The sequence below is a fragment of the Salmo trutta genome, chromosome 9, assembly GCF_901001165.1.
Source record: "Salmo trutta chromosome 9, fSalTru1.1, whole genome shotgun sequence".
Classification (NCBI taxonomy): Eukaryota; Metazoa; Chordata; class Actinopteri; order Salmoniformes; family Salmonidae; genus Salmo; species Salmo trutta.
Genome location: NC_042965.1, coordinates 17387288 through 17407905, shown reverse-complemented (window position 1 = coordinate 17407905; position 20618 = coordinate 17387288). Strand labels below are relative to the sequence as shown.

Here is a 20618-nt window from a genome sequence, read left to right as displayed (position 1 = left end):
TGTAGGAGTTCCCAGGAGGACAAATCAGTCAATGCAGAAATAAGAGGTCTTTTAGAAATTCACTTGAACTCATCTCAAGCCCCATTAGCAGGGTTCTCCTTGACAAGCCTAGGCCACTGCAGACACTCTTGCTGACTACTTTTGAGTTAGACTACGCCAAGTCCTCTTTGAGTTTGTCATCCTAAAATACTCAAGCATAGGAGGAGAGCCTGGTGAAGTCAGGAAAGTTACTCCAGAGAATGAGTGTTTGGGTATTTCCAAATAACCTCAAATTTAATGGTGAACTTCAATGACTGTAGTAGAACTATGTAATTCAATAAGCATTAAATATCAGCCTGAAGGTTATCACAGATGTCTAGGTGGAATGTACTGCTTTGATTTATGAATTGATTAAGTAGGTTTGGGTGGACATTATACAATGCCTATATTCTTCTCTGACTAGAAGGAACGGAGTGTGAGTTTCATTGCATGAACATCATTTTGAAAAAAAGTAACCAAACTTAGATCTGTAAAACATGTGCACCAACACTTACAAGCATGAATTGGACTTCTCATCCAATAAAAGGCATGGATGACTTATTTACTGGTGAAGTAAACAGCATATCCTCGGATTATACCATCCGAGGCCAAATGTGCTTGTTTGTAGCGACCATCAGTGATGCGAAAGGAGCTAATGGTGTTGTTTAAAAGTTGACCTCACTTCATGAGGCAATGGCCCTCTAAATGCAGGATGCAGTCGTATTATTTCACTCTGTCAGTTTGCATGTGTGACACTGGGCTCCTAAATGAAAGTGTGTGATTGGACGGCAGTGGTTTGTGTCTTGGTTTATGGATGTGTCTGGGGCCATAATTGATATCTTCTCCAGACAGTGCTGCTGTGAGGGGTCACTCTGCTCCCAGGGCACGAACAGGGACAGGCAGCCCTCCAGACGGACAAACGAGAGAGCTCAGAACACATGGCTGACTCAGCACCGCAATCTGTGGTTGCCCAGTTCAGAGCCCACACTCTTCAATTGAGCGACACTTATCAATATTTCAGGTCATTATATATTTAGGCGAGGGCGCGAGGGATGCCTTGGGTTAATGTGTTAAGTATTAATGTTCTCTGTTCTATTATTGATGATATTAGTAGCAGCACGGCCACTGAAACCACCTTTGTCTGTATAATTAAGACCCAAGTGTGAGGCTTCATTAAAGAGTTCTCTAAGAAGTCCTTATAAATCCAGTTGTATTGAGATCTGGGAAAGATCATCTATTCTCTTTCGATGACAAGAGCCGTGTATTGACCCGGAATGGGACAGAAATGTTAGTGGGTTATTAACTACTGTTACATGCCCTCTCTAGTGGGTCGCTGAGAACAAACCCGGTGTCGTGTTCTTGCAAGGAGCCTGCATGGCCATTATACAATCGCTCCCTTTGATGCAGCTGCTGAGGTCAGGTAATTCAGTCTTTCAACCTGGCTCCCACTAACACAGGGAAGTCAATTGAATGCACGGTCTGCCGCAAGATAAAAGGGAATTAGTTCTGTGGATTGGGTTTTGGTCCTTACCTTACGGTGCCTGCATTTACACAATGTTTAGCGCAACCTGTGAATCACCAAAGCCAGAGTTCAGTGGGCAGGAGAAAAATGTGTGTAGACCAGAGGAAGTAGCCCCTTAGTACCCAGGCGAGGTGATGCTAACACTGCTGAGGCTGTGCAATCTAACAACACCAAACAGTGGTTAAATACAGTCATAACAGCTTGTCCTGAATAATAGAATAATACTGACCAGGTCATCACAAACTCATATACTGATATATTAAATACCATTTCAACATTATACATCCTGTCAAAGCAATTCTGTTTTTGAAGAATTGATTGCAATACTTTTCTGTTTCAAGCATTCATGTAACACTGTTGAATACCGGATAGTGAATTATTATCAAGAATCAGAAGCAAATATCTCTGATAGAACTACTGTTTCTATAGCATAACCAAAACCAGTGATAGTCACAATGATGATCATTACCGGTATAAAAATGTTCAAAGGCCTCTCATATATTGCTAATCCAAGCTCAGTGTCAAAATCATTGTCTTTATTATGCACTATAATGCCATGTAGATGGGCTGCATAAAGTGTCTGGCTGTGGTGGGCTAGGTAGTTTTCATTATGTTGTGGCCCTTGTGTTAACACAACGCTGCTGGTAAGTGACTTTTTTATGATGCGCTGTGAGGCCCATAGATGCCATTGAAGCAGACGGGTATACGGCATCAGCCTTGGTCCACCATGTGTTTTCATAAAGGATGGATTAAAGGCAGCTCCAGCCATTACCCATAAGCACACACAGACAGGCAGCTCAGTTTGGCCTTTACTATGAAATGAAACAGGCTTTAGAGAGCTGGCTGGATGCTTGTTTTTACCTATGCTTTGTTTTTTCTCTCATAAATGTTAGCCCATGTACTATACCGCAGAATCATCACTGTTATTATATGCATTTATTTTAATTAACTGTAATAATGATAATTGTATACTTAATTTAGTTCTGCATTTACTAAAATATAACAATGTCATTGCATTTGCCTTAAAGTGATTTCTCAAAGCAGGGTAATGTGTTTTTGTTTCCTGTTAAATATATACAGTAATATCCCAGTAATGATACCACTCAGAGAGAGGTTTTCTATGGTCTGCAATGCTGTTGGTGATCTGGCTCAAAGGGTGAGACTGCCTGCATCCTGTCTGCCCTTAAAAACCACTGTAAGCAGGTTAAGTAAAAAGGATGATGGCTAGGGCTTTCATTGCATCCAATTAAACCTTGCTTGTTAGTTTAACCTCTAGGTAAACCCATCAAACAATTGATGTCAAGGAAACCATGCCAACAGTGGCTTCGCCTGAATGGTCATTCATTTTAATTGCCTAGATATTAAAGATTTAGAAGCACAGAGACATGCAGGATAGAAATGATCTGATGTCATGCAAATCCAGTCAGTTTGCGCTTGCTGCAGTATTGGCGGGCTGCTGGAGATATTAAAATGTAAGCGCAGGGGTGGAAATTAAATAAAGCTTCATTAGGGGCAGATGCTCTTTGGCTGGTCCGGCAGCAGGCTGTAGGAGCTAAGAGGGGAGCCATAGCACGGCGACAGGCCACTCTAATTTATAGGACTATTAAAACACAAACCTAATCTCATTATTATTCCACTATTATTGCAGAGCCAGCATTCACACACTGGTTTTACCCCATGCAAAGAAAATGTCAATCTTTCTTTCTACTATGAGAGACAGTTTATTTATATCACCGTGCGGTAATACTGAAGTAGTAGTCATAGTGATATAATATAAATATTGAAATGTAGAAATGTAAATATAGAAACTGCACTTTAGAAATATAGAAGCTGGACCCTATACCGTTTTTAATGTTAGCCTTTACTAGTATTGTTAAAGTCAGCTTTCAGGTTTCAATTTGAAGAGACACAGCAGACATTGTCCTGAGATTGTATTTCATATGGATGCAACAGTTCCCCATAAACCCCTTGACTTATTCCACGTTTTGTTGTGTTACAGCCTGAATTCATAACAATGTCTCACCCATCTACAGCATAATACCCAATAATGACAAAATGAAAACATGTTTTTATAAATGTTTGCTCATTTACTGAAAATGAAATACAGACATACTGTATCTCATTTACATAAGTATTAACATCCCTGAGTCAATACATGTTAGAATCACCTTTGGCAGTGATTACAGCTGTGAGTCTTTCTGGGTAAATCTAAGAGCTTTGCACACCTGGATTGTACAATATTTGCACATTATTATTTCTTCAAGCTCTGTCAAGTTGGTTGTTGATAATTACTAGACAGCCATTTTCAGGTCTTGCCATAGATTTTCAAGCCGATTTAAATCAAAACTGTAACTAGGCCACTCAGAAACATTCAATGTCTTCTTGGTAAGCAACTCCAGTGTATATTGGCCTTGTGTTTTAGGTTATTGGCCTGCTGAAAGGTGAATTTGTCTCCCAGTGTCAGTTGGAAAGCAGACTGAACCATGTTTTCCTCTAAGACTTTGCCTGTGCTTAGCTCCATTCCGTTTATTTTTATCCTAAGAAACTCCCTAGTCTTTGCCTGATGACAAACATATCCATAACATGATGCAGCCACCACCATGCTTGAAAATATGGAGTGGTACTCAGTGATGTGTTGTGTTGGATTTGCTCTAAACATAATGCTTTGCATTCAGGACATAAATAGAATTTCTTTGCCACATTTTTTGCAGTTTTACTTTAGTGCCTTATTGCAAACAGGATGCATGTTTTAGAATAGTTTTTATTCGGTAAAGGCTTCCTTCTTTTCACTCTGTCATTTAGGTTAGTGTTGTGGAGTAACTACAATTGTTGTTGATCCATCCTCAGTTTTTTCCTATCACAGCCATTAAACTCTGTAACTGTTTTAAAGTCACCATTGGCCTCATGGTGAAATCCCTGAGTGGTTTCCTTCCTCTCCGGCAAATGAGTTAGGAAAGTAATGACGCACCATCCGAAGTGTAATTAATAACTTCACCATGCTCAAAGGGATATTCAAAGTTAGATTTTTGCGAGGTATTGGAAAACCTCCCTGGTCTTTGTGGTTAAATCTGTGTTTAAAATTCACTGCTCGACTGAGGGACCTTACAGATAATGGTATGTGTGTTGTACAGAGATGAGGTAGTCATTCAAAAATCATGTTAACCACTATTATTGCTACTTATTATGTGACTTGTTAAGCACATTTTTACACCTGAACTTGAGGCTTGCCATAACAAATGTCTTGAGTCAATAAGTATTCAACCTATTTCATCTTTTCATTTTTTCTTAATTTGCAAACATTTCTAAAAACATAATACCACTTTGACATTATGCGGGATTGTGTGTAGGCCAGTGACACAATCTCAATTTAAGCCATTTAAAATTCAGGCTGTAACACAACAAAATGTGGGAAAAGTGAAGGGGTGTGAATAGTTTGTGAAGGCACTTTAGGTCTCACTGTTACTCTTTGACCTCACCATAGCTCCACAATGCCTGTGTCCTGTGTTATGCAGCCCGGCTGACAGAATGTGCAGTGGCCAGCCATGGGTTTGATGCCCTGCACTGGTGTAGTACGCAATATCCTTCAGTAATATTAAACTGTGTATCTGTTAAAAACACAAGCAAGTTCTACCACCAATGTAGAAGCAAACAAGTCTATACATGTCTTTGAGTGTAATGGCAGAACTTGTTTCCTTAGCAATAGGCCTGGCAATGTAATAAAGTCAGGAGAACTTTTCAGTTTGTGTTGTTGGAGACGAGCAACCCCTGGTGTGTTGGTTTTGTCAAGAGACAAACAGAGAGCATGTCATGCTCACTTTTATGAAAACGCACAAGTGATTCCTGATTATTGCTTAATTAGCCTGCATACCCAGTGGACATTACTGCAGGGGCTGGGAATTGGGTACTTGATGGACCCAAACGTCTTGAAACAATCACACTGCTCAGTGCACAGTGCCTTGGCTGCTTGACGTCTGACACCTCGGCTCTCCCTCTGCTCTCTCCCCCAGGTATCCAACTGGTTCGGCAACAAGAGAATCCGGTACAAGAAGAACATAGGCAAGTTCCAGGAAGAAGCTAACCTGTACGCTGCTAAGACTGCAGTAACAGCAGCGCATGCAGTGGCCGCCGCAGTGCAGAACAGCCAGACCAACTCCCCTACCACACCCAACTCCGGTAGGCACCCCTGTGCAGGCCCTAACTCTGCCATCCACCCCCAGCCCTCAGCCCCCAGCCCCCCCATGCCTCACCCCCACTCACGCACCATTCACACAGGCAGGAGTGACAGGCACTGCTCCCAGCCTGGGGATCACAGAGTCTCCTGTCTTTGAGACAGTCGATGCCAAATAAGACAAGCAAACTCATGCATAAAGAGTGCGTTCTTGGTTTGTGAACCGAGAACAGATGTATTTCTGGCAAAAAGATGTCACTGAGGTTTTGTTTTCCCTTGACTTTTCCTCAAACCCCCCTCTAATTTGTCAAACTGTAGCTCCACTGTATGGTAGTGCATTTTATTCTAAGAGAGATTGAAAATAATAGCTGGGAGCAGTTAGAGTAGACTGTATAGGTTACCAATGTGAAATAACAACAACAATGCACACAATTATTAATGAATAGGACTCACAAATGACAGAACAAAGACATCCAACACAATGTATAGTCCAGGAGAATGACTGTGATTTTGGACTTGGCTGACCTCACAAAGGGTTGTGATCTGGTAAGCGATAGCTATTTGAAGTGGTCCCCTTTTTCTTGCACCCAGGATTCCAGATGAAAGATGAAGAATTTCAGCTGGACTCTGCAGAGAGCAAAAACACTCTTTTAACCAACATGTTTACTGGTACTGCTCTTTTCATAAGCTTCTTATTGTCCTTGTCATTGGTATATGATATTTCCCCACTAACAGTAGATAAGGATTAAGGGATGTGGAACAAATTGGGAGCTTAAAGCCACCAGCCACATATTGAATCTCTGTTTGTGTCATGTGATTTTCATTCAGTTTGTTTTGCCTCTTTTTTGGGGAAAATCTGTATAGCCTCTCAGAGTTCTGACATGACCATAATCCTCTCCTCTATCTTGTATTTCCTTGCTTTCCGTCCTTTCCTTTTGTAGTTGCTTACTTTCTGGGAATCTAGTAACTGAGTGTAGTAGTGGGCGTTGTGTTCCTATGTACAGTAGATTGTGTCTGCGTTTGTGTCTCTCTGTGCGCTTATGTGTGTTAAGTTAGTGTGTATTCTTCCCTCGTAGCCCTCTATATAGTTATTCAGCTACTTACATCTTCCCTTTCCAGGTTCTTCAGGTTCTTTTAACCTCCCAAACTCTGGGGACATGTTCTTGAGCATGCAGTCTCTGAATGGGGATTCTTACCAAGGGGCACAAGTCGGAGTCAATGTGCAGTCACAGGTAGGAGCCAAAAACAGGGACAGGTCCTGTGTGCAAATGCACAGAGCCGTCCCAGTTTTGCCTGTGTGCTGAGCCATCCACGGTGCAGTCTGAAGTACAGTAACTAAGATATGCTGCCCACATTGGGCCAGCTCAAATTCCCACAGTCAGGTCTCCACTGCAAAAGTGAGCCACACTGTGAGCTCCATTTTCTTTTTTACTGACTCTAATTCGCTTTGGATGGAATATTCTGGCCTACCTAAAAATATCCCACCCCATTGCTATCAACAATTATTTATAAAAGCCTCCAGAAAATGGATTTATTTAATCTCTGTAACAGACTCGATTGAAGTTTCCATTTTGTGAATGCATTTGGCTTTGACTTGAGCTCTTGGGTTGGTGTTGGGTTTTATGGTCCCCTACATTCCTCTCTTGTATCCTTTCCTGTCTTTGTCTCATTTTGGTTGTGTTGCATATTGTTGTTGTCATCCATGATGTTATTTCTTCAGGTTCAGAGACACATAGAGGAACATAATCATACGCATGTCAGATGAACCCATTAGAACTAGAGACGTATGGCTTTAACACTTTAAAGAACATATGAATCATGTCCGTACAATACAACTGTATTGTCCATATGTTACAGAAAACATGTCCTCGTCATTATGTCCAGTCGGATGTATTCCTCCCCCCTATTTGTTTGTGCATATGGTTTTGTTTACAAAACACATTGTTGTATGTTTGAATATTTGATGTGTATAGTGTGGCCGTGCTTTTCCCAATGGTATGTCTCAATGTTAGAATTTAGACATTTTACACAATAACTTTCCACATAGCCATAGGTAGAGTAGACATTTAGACGACAGTGGATATACTCTACATACATTGAATAATGCAAACACCCACCATAATGTGTTGTCTGTGTCTCATAGTCCCTTTCCACATGGAGTAAGTCCTGTATGTTTTGAAATGTGGCATTGAGCATGTGTGTTCATGTCAACCCCCATGCCACAGTGAGTTGACAGCCATGCCCACCCTCTCTCTCCCCACAGGTGGATACCCTGCGCCATGTTATCAGTCAGACGGCAGGATACAGTGAAGCTCTGGGGGGGAACACTATGTACAGCCCAAATGGCTTGAATGTAAGTAATCTTGGTTTCCTCTTCCTGTAGGTACCATCCTGGAGACAGTGGTTATTTTTCATTACCTTGAGCAGACCTTGTCCAAACTGGATCCATTCTACTGTAAACATTTGACACATAATGGTAGTAGTCTTAGCTCAGACAGAGAACACCCCGCATTGCTGCCAACTGTCTGATAAAAGTGACATCTTAGGCAAATGAATTGCACTAATTGATTTTATTTCTTGACCCGTTATACATTAACTTTTCTTAGAAAAACGTTTTGAATGTTAGTTAAAAGGTTTAATGGAAATCTAGATAGTAGCAGCTGGGAGCCAAGGAAGTGAGAAACTCCATTCAGCACTGCCGCAGCAAGTGATTGAGCTTCTTAAAGGATAGAGCAAACATGACACAGGAGATTAGAGATTGTAGAAAAGTTGGCACATTTTCATTGCAGGAGGATAAAAGCAGAGTTTAGTAAACACACCTAGATCATAGTGCAGGTGGAATAAAAATACATTTGACTTAAAATCCCCCCGTTTTTGATTTTATAAACATCAAGTAAAACCTTATGTGACTGAAAGCAAAATGACATAAGTAGGCTATTAGTTGTATCCTATGTTTAGTTTAGCTGTTTTGAAATGCTTCAGAGACTTTGCCATATCCTTATCACCATGATAAAATATGAAAGTGAGATCGCCTGCAGCCTTTTCCAGACGTGAATTCCATCTTCGTTGATGAGGGCTGATATGGTACTTTTTTGTAACACAGTGCATAATCTGAAGCCATCAGAGTAAAGATCAATTTGTTTGATGAGAAAGGATAGAGGCAGAGGGAGAGAGAGAAATGGTTAGTGACATATTTCCCTTTGCAATATCAGAGAGAAACTATTACCATTTGTTGTCTTCATGTTGCCATGGTTGGGACAGTAGTGATGTGAAGGCTTGGTTATTTTCAGCTTCCCAACATGACAGCTATTGTTATTGAGAGGCATTTTAATATCATGAGCTAATATGTAAATTCTGATAGAGTCATATAAAAGTTATACATTTTCAGTATTGCAAAGAGGTGAACCTAATACTTTCGACATTGCCAACCTTTGTCAATCAACCGTTTAGATGTTTTATTTTCCATACCTGACAATCACTTGACATTCACAAAGTGGGATACATATTTGGAAGTATATTAAAATATCACACTGTTATCTTTAAAAAATAATAGTTTGGGTGGGGGGGTTACCATGTAAGCAAGCACACACACGATAACACAGGCCGTCGTTAGTGTTCTCGGACAGCGTTTGGTGTCATTTTGGTTTTGTTGAACACCTTTTAGCCCGCGGGCCTTTTGAAGAAGTGTCAACCTCTAGCAGGATCAACTGAAGTGTTTCTCACTCTCTCACTTTCCTTCACTGTTTAGGCCAGAGCTCAATTAATCACCACACAAACATACTCTCTGAAATACAACATTACTGACAAGTCCACACATCCAATAATAGCACGTAAAAAGAGGAGAAACATCCAGGCAACAACAAAAACATGCTTTGGATAATTCATTTAAAGAGATGGAGAGGCCTTCTCATACAGCAATACTCTTATTTCAATGCAGTACCGACATTGTGACAAAGCAGACCAGATAAAGCTATTTATTGACCTATTCCAGGCGATCTAAATCATCAAAATACTAATTCCACCAATGAACCACAAGTGCTAGAGCCCCCAATGTACAGTAATGCAGACGGATTGTTTTGATAATGAAGTGCATCATAGATTAATTAGCATACGTTAACCTTTTGTTTTGTTGATGGTGACGAAGGGGATCCAGCAAAGGCTAGTCCCTGCCGCGAGCCAAGCGGAGTCAGGCTGGCTCAGACTGGCTCTCTGGGAAAGGCCCTGCCCCGTCACTTCCACTCAGCATTCCCCACCTCACCCACCCCCAGCCTTCCTTCTTCCTGACTGACATAAGAATATGTAGCGACAAGCTGTCTGCCACTGCTGAAATCTGATTAGACATTGATTTCAGGGATCGCTCCCATTGGCTGAGGCATAAGGCACATTTGTTTCTAGGAGTCTCATGGCTGATGCTAGTATAATGCAGAGAATGGCCATTGGCTTTCCAGTTGTACTACATACTACAGTATATCAAAGGAGATACCTCTTTTTATTTATTAATTAGTAAATGAGCATATGTACACAAACATACTCTACACAATAAGAATGACTCTTTTACCTGTATTTTGGTTATCTGTATTACTAAATATATTTTATTGTAGAGTCATCTTATTCTCCCTCACATGAAAACATTTTGGGGGGAATAACTGGTCTTGACAAATATAGGTTCCTTACGAAAGCATTATGTTGTTAATATGGACTTCTTTCATTTGTAGTATTTCATTTTGATCCCTTCTCTTCTGCTTCCTTCCTAGGCTAATGGGGGATGGCACGATGCAATGACTCCATCTTCTGTAATCTCCCCGACAGAAGGACCTGGAAGTGTGCACTCTGATACCTCAAATTGATCTGTTATCGATGCATCTGATCCCCAAGCTGTAGAGCGTGAACTTTCACTGACTGACCAACCAGAGAGGATAAACAAAACTTTTTTTCAGAACTAATTGTCTGCTACATCTACCAGAGTCCTCAACCCCCCTCACAATGATGTTCTACAATATGGACACCTGATGTTTTCTTGGTAGTTCAGTGAAGTCTTCGCTCAAACTCCATCAGTCTCATGATTATATTTCACCATTTCTCTAGTTTATGTCTGTCATTTGAAGGGGTAAGCACATACATGTACCAATCAAACAAGGCCCAGATGTTTATTGCGCAACATTCATTTCAATTGACAATTGATTTAAGAAGTGATGTTCCCCAAGCTGAATTTATTCCTAAGTGGATGGCATTTGTTGTTGTCATATGCATTCTAAAATGTTTTGGTTTTGAAATGCAATATATATCTTTTTCATATCATTTGTGTTTTGTTTTAGATCAGCTAATTCCCTTGGTATCTTACCTACTGTATATTGACTAACAAAGTAGCAGTTCCATCACTGAACGCAAGGAGTGCAGCAAATAAGAAATGCTAGTGTTGTAAACACGCTGGCAGCTTGAAAGAGTTGCTTTCAATATTAGTTTTGCCTTACAACCACCAGGTTGACATGCAGTCCTTTCATTGACAAGACTAATGGGATAACACTGTATTTTGGGACAAAATCTTCAAGCATAGAAAATGACAACTTTATATAGGTTAACATTCTGTGTGAGGTGAAAGTCATGTGATATTCAAATATGTTATTTTGGGCTATTGGTTGAAATAGTCATGGGTCTAACAGTAAATCCAACCAGTTGTAGCACTTCCTTTTGGCATGTGACAAGATACCAGTCACACAAAATATGTTGTATATAATATAGCTTAAGAGTATTTATACATCCCACCAATCAATACACAGCTTTATTACCTCATTCAAACTCATAGAAACCAATAGATTTTCAACATTTCTATAGCTTAGAGTGCTCACTTACTACCTCTAAACAATATCACCACCATAGTTCTTGTCTTTTTATTTAACATTTTTATTTAGTGGTTTTGATTACATCTTGTAATAAACTCTTTGTTTTTGTTCATGTAATCTAATGTATATTTTAATCTTAAGAAAATAATGTTGCTTTATTGCAACTTCAAAAAGACAAAAACAAGAAAATGTATGATGTTAACATTAATATTAATACTAAGAATAATGAGAAAAAAGTCATTTTTAAAAATAAGAGGGAGAGGTGCATAATTGTTAATTGGTGGATTTTGAGGGAGGGGCTAGGAGAATGTTGGTCATAAATTAACACCAAACAGTAAAACTGTTGTAAATACTGAAGAACATTTTGAATGTTGCTCATCTTGTTACTAATTCACACAAAAAATCATTATAAAAACTGTAATACATAGAGGTTTCAGTTTTCAGAACTGTACATTTCAAGCTCTGTTTGACAGGGTTCAAACTTTCTTTCTCTTTTTTGTATTGTATGTGATTCTGAAACTGATAAAGTCATGGAAAATGATTTGTGGCAGTGATTCTAACGTATTAAAAATGTTTAGTGTTTCTTTCTAACCCGACTACACCCTGGACTGAAAAGTCTTCCTTGTGGTAGTTATGTGTAATTTCAAACATGAATAAACGTTTTGCTTTAAAAATTGAAATTTCTGTTCTTATTATTTTTTTGTACATTACTACTAAGAATCTTTCCCCATATATATATGCATAATATAATTTCAATTTATTTGACTTTGACATTCAGTCATGATCAGAATGCATTACAGAAACTAGTAAAGTCAAAAGTAATTGCGTATCTATATATGGCTCATAAGACCCCTACAGTCATTGCATAAAGTATGACCAATCTAGGTAATTCATTCTGTTGTGGCATGCTAAATATCAAACTATCAACCCTTAAAGAAAGCATGGTTTATCCACAGGGCCAGACAAGGCTCTAAGACTTCAGGGCCCATTTCAGGCATTTGCTTTGATATAAATAAGAGGAATAGCTTGCAAGATGCCATTACATGGGCTCCCAAGTGATGCAGCGGTCTAAGGCACCTCATCTCAGTGCTAGAGGTGTCACTACAGACCCTGGTTCAATTCCAGGCTGTATCACATCTGGCCGTGATTGGGGGTTCAATAGGGCGGCACACAATTGTCCCAGCGTCGTTAGGGTTTGCAATTCACAATTCTTATTGTAAATAAGAATTTGGTCTTAACTGACTTGCCTACAAAAATGAAATGTGCTTGGCTGACATCTGACAAGATCATATTAATAGTTAATAGATTTGTGATTAATCCAAATCCTGGATTATCCTAAACAAACAACATGTAAAAACCATTGGACAGTGAAGTAAGCTTCTCATGGATGTCTGCATGGAAATGCATTTAGATGCGAAGAGCCTGCCAATTATGAAGATTAGAGTGAAGATGAGGAAATATGTCTAATTGAAAAAAAGAAATTGATCAGAGACAGAACTCAGTGTACAAAATATAATTACGCAATGTGACTTTCCAACAGGAAGTTGTCTCGAAAGACTGCTACAAACTACCATGCCTCTCCTGTTTCATAGCACTGTTTAAGTGGTCTTTGCTCTCATTTGAAACTGTGGCTGGAAGGTGAAGACTTAATTGAACCTGGTTTGGAGGTTATTGCGAAGGTGGCATGCTTGGTGCAATTAACTGAAATGTCAGGCTGTTCTAATTCCAGTTATTCTGTCTGTCTGTGGTAGAAAGGCTGTCTCAATGGGTCATTGGTTACCAATTTAAAATGGAAATTGACATCCATTTATTCCCATTTTCGTAGCAGACTCCTTGGAAAGGAACTGTGCATTTACTGCGACTGAAAAGGGAAGCATGCAGCTATGTAAGGGCAAAATAATGGACAGAAATACCTTGTTTACATAAGTATTAGACTCTTTGCTATGACACTCAAATTTAGTTCAGGTATATCCTGTTTCCATTCATCATCCTTGAGATGTTTCTACATCTTGATTTGAGTCCTCCTGTGGTAAATTCAATTGATTGGACATGATTTGGAAAGGCACACACCTGTCTATATAAGGTCCCACAGTTGACAGTGCATGTCAGAGCAAAACCCAAGCCATGAGATCGAAGGAATTGTCCGTAGAGCTCCGAGACAGCATTGTGTCGAGGCACAGATCTGGGGAAGGGTTCCAAAACATTTCTGCAGCATTGAAGGTCCCCAAGAACACAGTGGCCTCCATCATTCTTAAATGGAAGAAGTTTGGAACCACGAAGACTCTTCCTAGCAATCATGGGAGAAGGGCCTTGGTTAGGAAGGTGACCAAGAACCCGATGGTCACTCTGACAGAGCTCCAGAGTTCCTCTGGAAAGAAGGACAATCATCTCTGCAGCACTCCACCAATCAGACCTTTACGGTAGAGTGGCCAGACGGAAGCCATTTCTCAGTAAAAGGCAAATAACAGCCCGCTTGGAGTTTGCCAAAAGGCACCTAAAGATTCTCAGGCCATAAAAAACGAAGATTGAACTGAATGCCAAGCGTCACGCCTGGAGGAAATCAGGTACCACTCATTACCAGGCCAATACCATCCCTGTGAAGCATGGTGGTGCCAGGAACTGGCAGACAAGTCATGATCGAGGGAAAGATGAACGGAGCAAAGTACAGAGAGATCCTTGATGAAAAGCTGCTTCAGAAACTGGGGCGAAGGTTCACCTTCCAACAGGACAATGACCCTACGCACACAGTCAAGGCAACACAGGGGTGGCTTTGGGACAAGTATCTGAATGTCCTTAAGTGGCCCAGCCAGAACCCAATCTAACATCTTTGGAGAGACCTGAAAATAGCTGTGCAGCGACACACCCCATCCAACCTGATAGAGCTTGGAAGGATCTGCAGAGAATGGGAAAAACTCCCCCAATACAGGTGTTCCAAGCTTGTGGCGTCATACCCAAGAAGACTAGAGGCTGTAATCACCGCCAAAGGTGCTTCAACAAAATACTGAGTAAAGGTTCAGAATACTTATGCAAATGTGATATTTCAAGTTTTTTTTTAATACATTTACCAACATGTCTAAAAAACGTTTTTTGCTTCGTCATTGTGGGGTATTGTGAGTAGATTGAGGAGAGATTTTTAAAAAAAATCCATTTTAGAATAAGGTTGTGATGTAACAAAATGTGGAAAAAGTCAAGGGGTCTGAATACTTTCTGACTGCATTGTATATTTGATGAAACATCGAATTTGGCCTTAGCTCGTAGAAACGCATTGAATAACAGATTCATCCAAAAATAAATCTAAAGGCAGTATGGTTTGAGGTGTCTGAGATGCATCTGAGAGATATAGGAAAGCATTACAATAATAATTTTAAAAAAAGGTTACATGAGTAACACTGGTTAAAAAAAATCCTATTAATTTTCATTCATGTTCTACCGGTCTGTACCGGGTTGTCTTCAGATGTGAAGCTTGTAGGCGTCGTAGCAAAACGGAGAAGATGTTCATGATCGTGACAGTCCCATTTTTCGATGGTTGGGTCATAGTCTATAGCTCAAACTGTTCGGATTTGACAGACGTTTTTGTGAGAAGACCTGTTCGGAGTTGGAACGCCGGCGTCAGCGACTTGACACGAAGCCGGTGAAGCTTGTGGGTGTTGTAGAATAAAACCTAGAACACGTTCGTGAGAGTCTCTGATAGTTTCTAGTTTAAACAGAGGGATTTTGATGGCAATGTTTTTATTATGTGGGCGCGGACATCTACCCTAGCTAACACTAGCTAAGAGCATGGTATACACCAACAAATATATTCGCTATGAAAGCTCAGTTTCAACTCTAAATGATGGATTAAATACCACAAATGTAAAATAGACCAGCATTGTAATCATGTGGCATTATTTAATTTAGGCTAGCACCTGGCAAGCTGGCTACTGTAGCTATACCTACATCAGGCAGTATGAACCTAGAGTGTGAATAGATCATTTGTTACTGTTGTATTGATATTGTATAGCTCAACAATACTGTTACAAACCTCTGAATGAGCACTGCACATACAGTAGTGATGTGCAGTTAGCAAACGAGTCATTATTTTTGAACAACTCTTTTTACTGACTGAGAGGCATGATTCGTTTTAATGACTTGTTCATTTTAGTAATTCGTTTGACCTGCTGGCCGCAATGAGTCCTACAGCAGGATTGATATACGCTCCTCCCGCTCAGGAGCTCTAGTCCAGAAACGTGTTCCGACCATGAACTGTCTGTCATAAATGCGCGCAGGAAAATAGATTATGCTGCAGGAAGCATAGAGAAGAAAAATACATGTACCAAGGAGTAATCATATTTGTATAACTAGCACTCAATACATTTTGATTGTTTAAAGCACACTTTTACAAGTCTCAGTCAGAAATGAAAGCTCCAATAAGCCCCCTAAAGTGAACGACATTTGAACGAGAGGCTTGTAGAATCGTAACACTTTCGAGTCCTCAGTTCATCGTTCGCCGGTAGGGGGGTCCTGCGTGCTCTGGGCATTACAGACTCAAATGAACGAAATCAGTCGAAAGATTCGTTTTTTTGAATGAACGAGTCGGAAAGATCAGTCAGTAAAAATAGTCAAACTTTCCATCACTATCATACAGTAGGAACCCACTGCGGTGTGTAACGTTAATACATAAATAAGACCCATTTAAGTTAAAACAAAACATTTAAGTATTTCTTTATTGTTCAAATATGATCCATTAGGCTTTTTATAATCAAATAAGAAAAATGACCAAAAGACCTTTAGAAATAAAGAAGTTACATTTATCAAATAAGAATCCTACTAGAGCTTTCTCTAAGGTTCATTAAAGACAACATTTTCCAAGTAAAATTTACCATGAAAATCATGCATCATTAAATATGGAAATCGTGAATTATATTAGCATTCTGCAAGATCTGAGCTGACGCCAATTAAATTAAAGAAAGATGTAATTGATTTTATTAAGGTAGAGTTCATATTCTGTTAAATACAAATTTGACATGCAATTTTCTACTCTTGTTGATTTATTGCTGCTAGTACATTGTTCAAAGACCCATGTTACATTTCAATAGGGAAACAATGTTTATACATTAAAATTTAAACTGCTCTTATTGCCTGGCTCTACTCACACCAGATGAAATTGGTATGATTTAAAATATAAATTAATAGACACATTTGTAATTCTGCAGCGAAAGGCAATCTTCCTATTTTTCATTAGGATCCTTTAATATTTCATTGAAGCGCCACACACCCATTACAGCACAGGGCCTGCCTGGCTCTCCCTGCTTGGTGGGTGATGTATAGACAAATGCATTGCTTTTCCACAACACATTTGATTAACAATGTGCACAGACATCTCCACTGCAGGAAAATAGCAATGGAGATGGAAGATGATTGCTGTTTTTGGTTTGATTCTATATCTATGTAAATGACTGAGTATGTTAGCATTATGTTGGCTTATTCTGCTGTTTAAAATTGCCATCTGTCACCAAATAAACTACACTAACGTTAGGCTACCAGCACAACCTTAATAGCGGGTAAAGACTTCTGAAAGAAGCAGCATAATATTATTTGGAAAGCATGGACATGCATTTTGATAATGTGATAGTTGTAGGGAATTCAGCATAGGCTGTCTGGATGTAGTCAACACTCATTACACAAAAACTTCAGTTTGCCTTCAGTGGATATGGTTATTTTATAATGCACTCCTTTTACTTCATCAGAACTTGCTTCATCACGTGCATATAGCACACGACTCAAGCTGTAGACTAGTTTGATTTATTGAGTATGAGCATTATGGGGCATGGACTCACTATACTGAGTTAATCTGGAGTGCTGATTTCTATAAAGACATGAGTCCTAACTGGCCTTTGAGCTATAAACAGTACAGTTAATTAACATTTGATCCCACCTATCCTTGCATCTCAGGAGTTCATTCTCAATTTCATTTCAAAGCACACTGAAACCATTCCACCATCTTTCCCTCCCCATAGCTAGTACAATGTACATTCTTATATGAGGATAGCAACAAGGCTTCAAGTAGCCTCCTCCACAAACTGATGGTGGCTTATCTTACCCTTGTTGGGTAATGGCAGGCCTGTGAAGGCTTGTGACAGGAGACAGATGTTCTCTTTACCTCTCAGCAGAGGCATGTCAGCAAGCACGGGATTCCTTTGTGCTGGTAAAGTACACTGACATCAAGTCCCCCCCAAAAAAAGAGAAAAGAGAAAAAGGGATATCAGTGAAATCAGACATCTCTCTCTCTCCTTCTCTCTCACCTTTTCTCTCTCCTTCTCTCTCTCCTTCTCTCACTCCTTCTCTCTCTCCTTCTCTCTCACCTTCTCTCTCTCCTTCTCTCTCTCCTTTTCTCTCTCCTTCTCTCTCTCCTTCTCTCTCTCTTTTTCTCTCTCCTTTTCTCTCCTTCTCTCTCTCCTTTTCTCTCTCCTTCTCTCTCCTTTTCTCTCTCCTTCTCTCTCTTTTCCCCCCACCCTTATGAGCAAGTCATAGATTGTTCTCTTTAAATGCTCTATGTACCTAGAGCACAGTCAGATCAGTAGGTTATATTCTGTAATGGGAAGTCATTTGCTTTTGGTCTGGTGCTGTGTGTTCTCAATCCCTTGCTGCTACATTTATATTTTATAGCTCATGTTTCACTCTATATTAACAGCTGTGGCTTGTTTTCACCATCTGCAGACAATTACTTTGAGTTTACTTGGCTTTGTTATAATAGCATGTTTTCTTCTAGCATCTCTCTCAATAGGCACCGTACCACAATCTCTGACAGGTGCTGAGGCATTTGCTCAGGAGACACAGAGTTGAATTATTATTGCATTATTTAGTCTTGAAATAAACAAACAAGTTCCTTACAAGCATCATGTGCTACCAAGTCTCCATTGAGTTGCTATTACATATCACGTGTTCAATTGTTCTGTGCAGCCTATTATCATTCACATCAACTAGCAAGCACCCCCAATGCCCCTTTCCAGCTCCAACAGGCTACCGTTAATGTGTAATACTTCCCCGGCCGTACCCTCTCATTTGCTCCTCACTATCTCTTTGTTCTGTGACCTTTCTACATTCACCTTGCCTTGTTTCACCTATTTCCTATCACCAGACTAGTTCAGGTTCTGCTCCACAGTCTAGTTTCAGTATAATAACTTGACACTTCACATTGCATTAGTCTTAGTCCCGACAACAAGGTTATGTGACCTATAGTGTCAGAGAGCATACTCCATGCTTGCCTGGAGTAGCTATTTATCAAGACAGCTTTGGGCCACCTATGATTCAGAGCAGAACAAATACTGATGTGAGGCTGTGGCTAGTCTGCTGAGGCGATGTTTGTGTGGCAACAAAACCTTTAGCGACCACCATAAAGGCTGTACAGTAGCTCTCTCTAGGAATAGTAACCATGTTACAGGACTTGTAAGCATACTTAATGCAAGCATACTTTTAGTTTTTCGTGACCTGACCATTTAAAGCTCATGAATATATACTGTACATTATACCCACTAGTATGAGGTAGCAGGAAAGATGTTATGCTATCACGAATGAAAATCCACAGTATCAACATCAATAGATACATAGCAACACCACTGTATGTGTACAGAAAAAAGTGCGATCAATTAAGGGCAAGGAGATTCCAAATGAATTACTACTCAATACCCCAAACTCTTGATTAAAGACAATGAGCTCAGAGGCTAGCCAAGCGTTGAGCTGGCCAGGGTGGGTTGGAGAGGGGGAGACCTACAGTAGGGCCAAAGAGAAGGCGGCTGCTGTGAACCCTGAGGAGGTCATTAGGAGACCAGTGACCTCACTGGTACAGCGCTCTTACAAGCCACCCACTGGCATGATGTCATACTTCACATGTCATCAATCATCCCAGCACCTATGGCCACTAAAAATGACGAGTATATAGATACTGATCATTCAAGAATACTATCATGACAAACAAACGTGTTCATGTGAAATTCAATGGAACTGATAACAGCAGCTTTAAGTTGACTCAATGGTCAGTTATAGTTGTTTTTAACACAAAAATACATTGCCTCCTCTATCCACAATATTTGGGCACACAACACAACATTGATTGGTTTATGTTGTTTAAGTGTTAGCTGTGTATAAATGTAATGATATTGGGGCATTCACCAAAGCCAAAACATTAATGTATAACTAAAGCGTAAAGACTAGGTATCAGTTCCGGCTAACACAAGTCTTCAGGTCTTGCATCAGCGAACCTCCTTAGCCACATAAACATGGTATTCAGGTGACTTTCACTCCCCCTAGCTACGTATTTTTGAAATACTCCTGTATGTGATCTGATACAAATTTCTGCATGCGGCTGCTGGCTCCCTGGTGTAATGGAGTCCGGGCAAGGGCCGCCAGCCTGGAATCCAATATTAAACCTAATTTGTAGTCAATGTCACCTATGTGTAGCAGTGCTTGCCATGTAACCTGCCTCTGACCAAGGGTCCTTACTTTATTATGTAGGTCTCTGGATAGAATGGTGAGTAGAGTCCACTGGGGAGCCAGGCTCCAGGCAATGACCATGCAAAATAAAGGATTATTTTAAATACATAAGCTAAAAGTCAAATAAAGCAAAGGGGCAAAGTAATTTTCGCAATTAGTATGCTTTTATTTTTGTGTCCGTTGTTTCACTTGTCAAAGTACCGAAGTACTAGAGTCAGTGCTTTTTATATGTTGTATGAAAAGTAATACAGGAATTTCCCTCAAGTATAATTGCAAAAATGTGTATCTTAGATCTCAGATTATTCATTGAATGCAGGTATGCTTTTCTGTGCCAACTATGTTTCTCTCTGTGTGTGTGTATGTGTGTGTGTTTGTGTGTGTGTGTGTGTGTGTCCACTGGGTGTTGGAGGTCTGCCCGGCCTTGTGTCTGCTTCCTGGTGGTGTCTGGGAGCTCAGGTCTTCAAGGCACCAGGATCAGTTTCCCTCTGTAGCTGTTGTCACTAGCATGGACCCAACTAATTCATCTTGCTAATGGCAGGCGGCTCAGTTGAGCGCTATTATTGTGATTTTCTCTTTTCATTTTATGGTGCTGGCTGCAGTT

The 20618-nt window shown here is 40.0% G+C and overlaps 1 protein-coding gene across 8 annotated transcripts in view; it reads left to right on the top strand.

Annotated features, from left to right (window-relative positions):
* Positions 1-12228, top strand: part of LOC115200060 (pre-B-cell leukemia transcription factor 3) — a 73776-nt gene extending 61548 nt beyond the window's left edge. For 4 of the 8 annotated variants that reach the window (XM_029762747.1, XM_029762749.1, XM_029762750.1 and 1 more), the window contains 5 exons: positions 5548-5713; positions 6300-6377; positions 6828-6940; positions 7972-8061; positions 10463-12228. In XM_029762747.1, the coding sequence (XP_029618607.1) occupies positions 5548-5713; positions 6300-6377; positions 6828-6940; positions 7972-8061; positions 10463-10555 (540 nt within the window). In that variant the 3' untranslated portion in view covers positions 10556-12228. The remainder of the gene's footprint in view (positions 1-5547; positions 5714-6299; positions 6378-6827; positions 6941-7971; positions 8062-10462) is intronic. The other 4 variants (XM_029762751.1, XM_029762752.1, XM_029762753.1 and 1 more) reach the window with 2 other exon arrangements.
* Positions 12229-20618: the final 8390 nt, after the last annotated feature.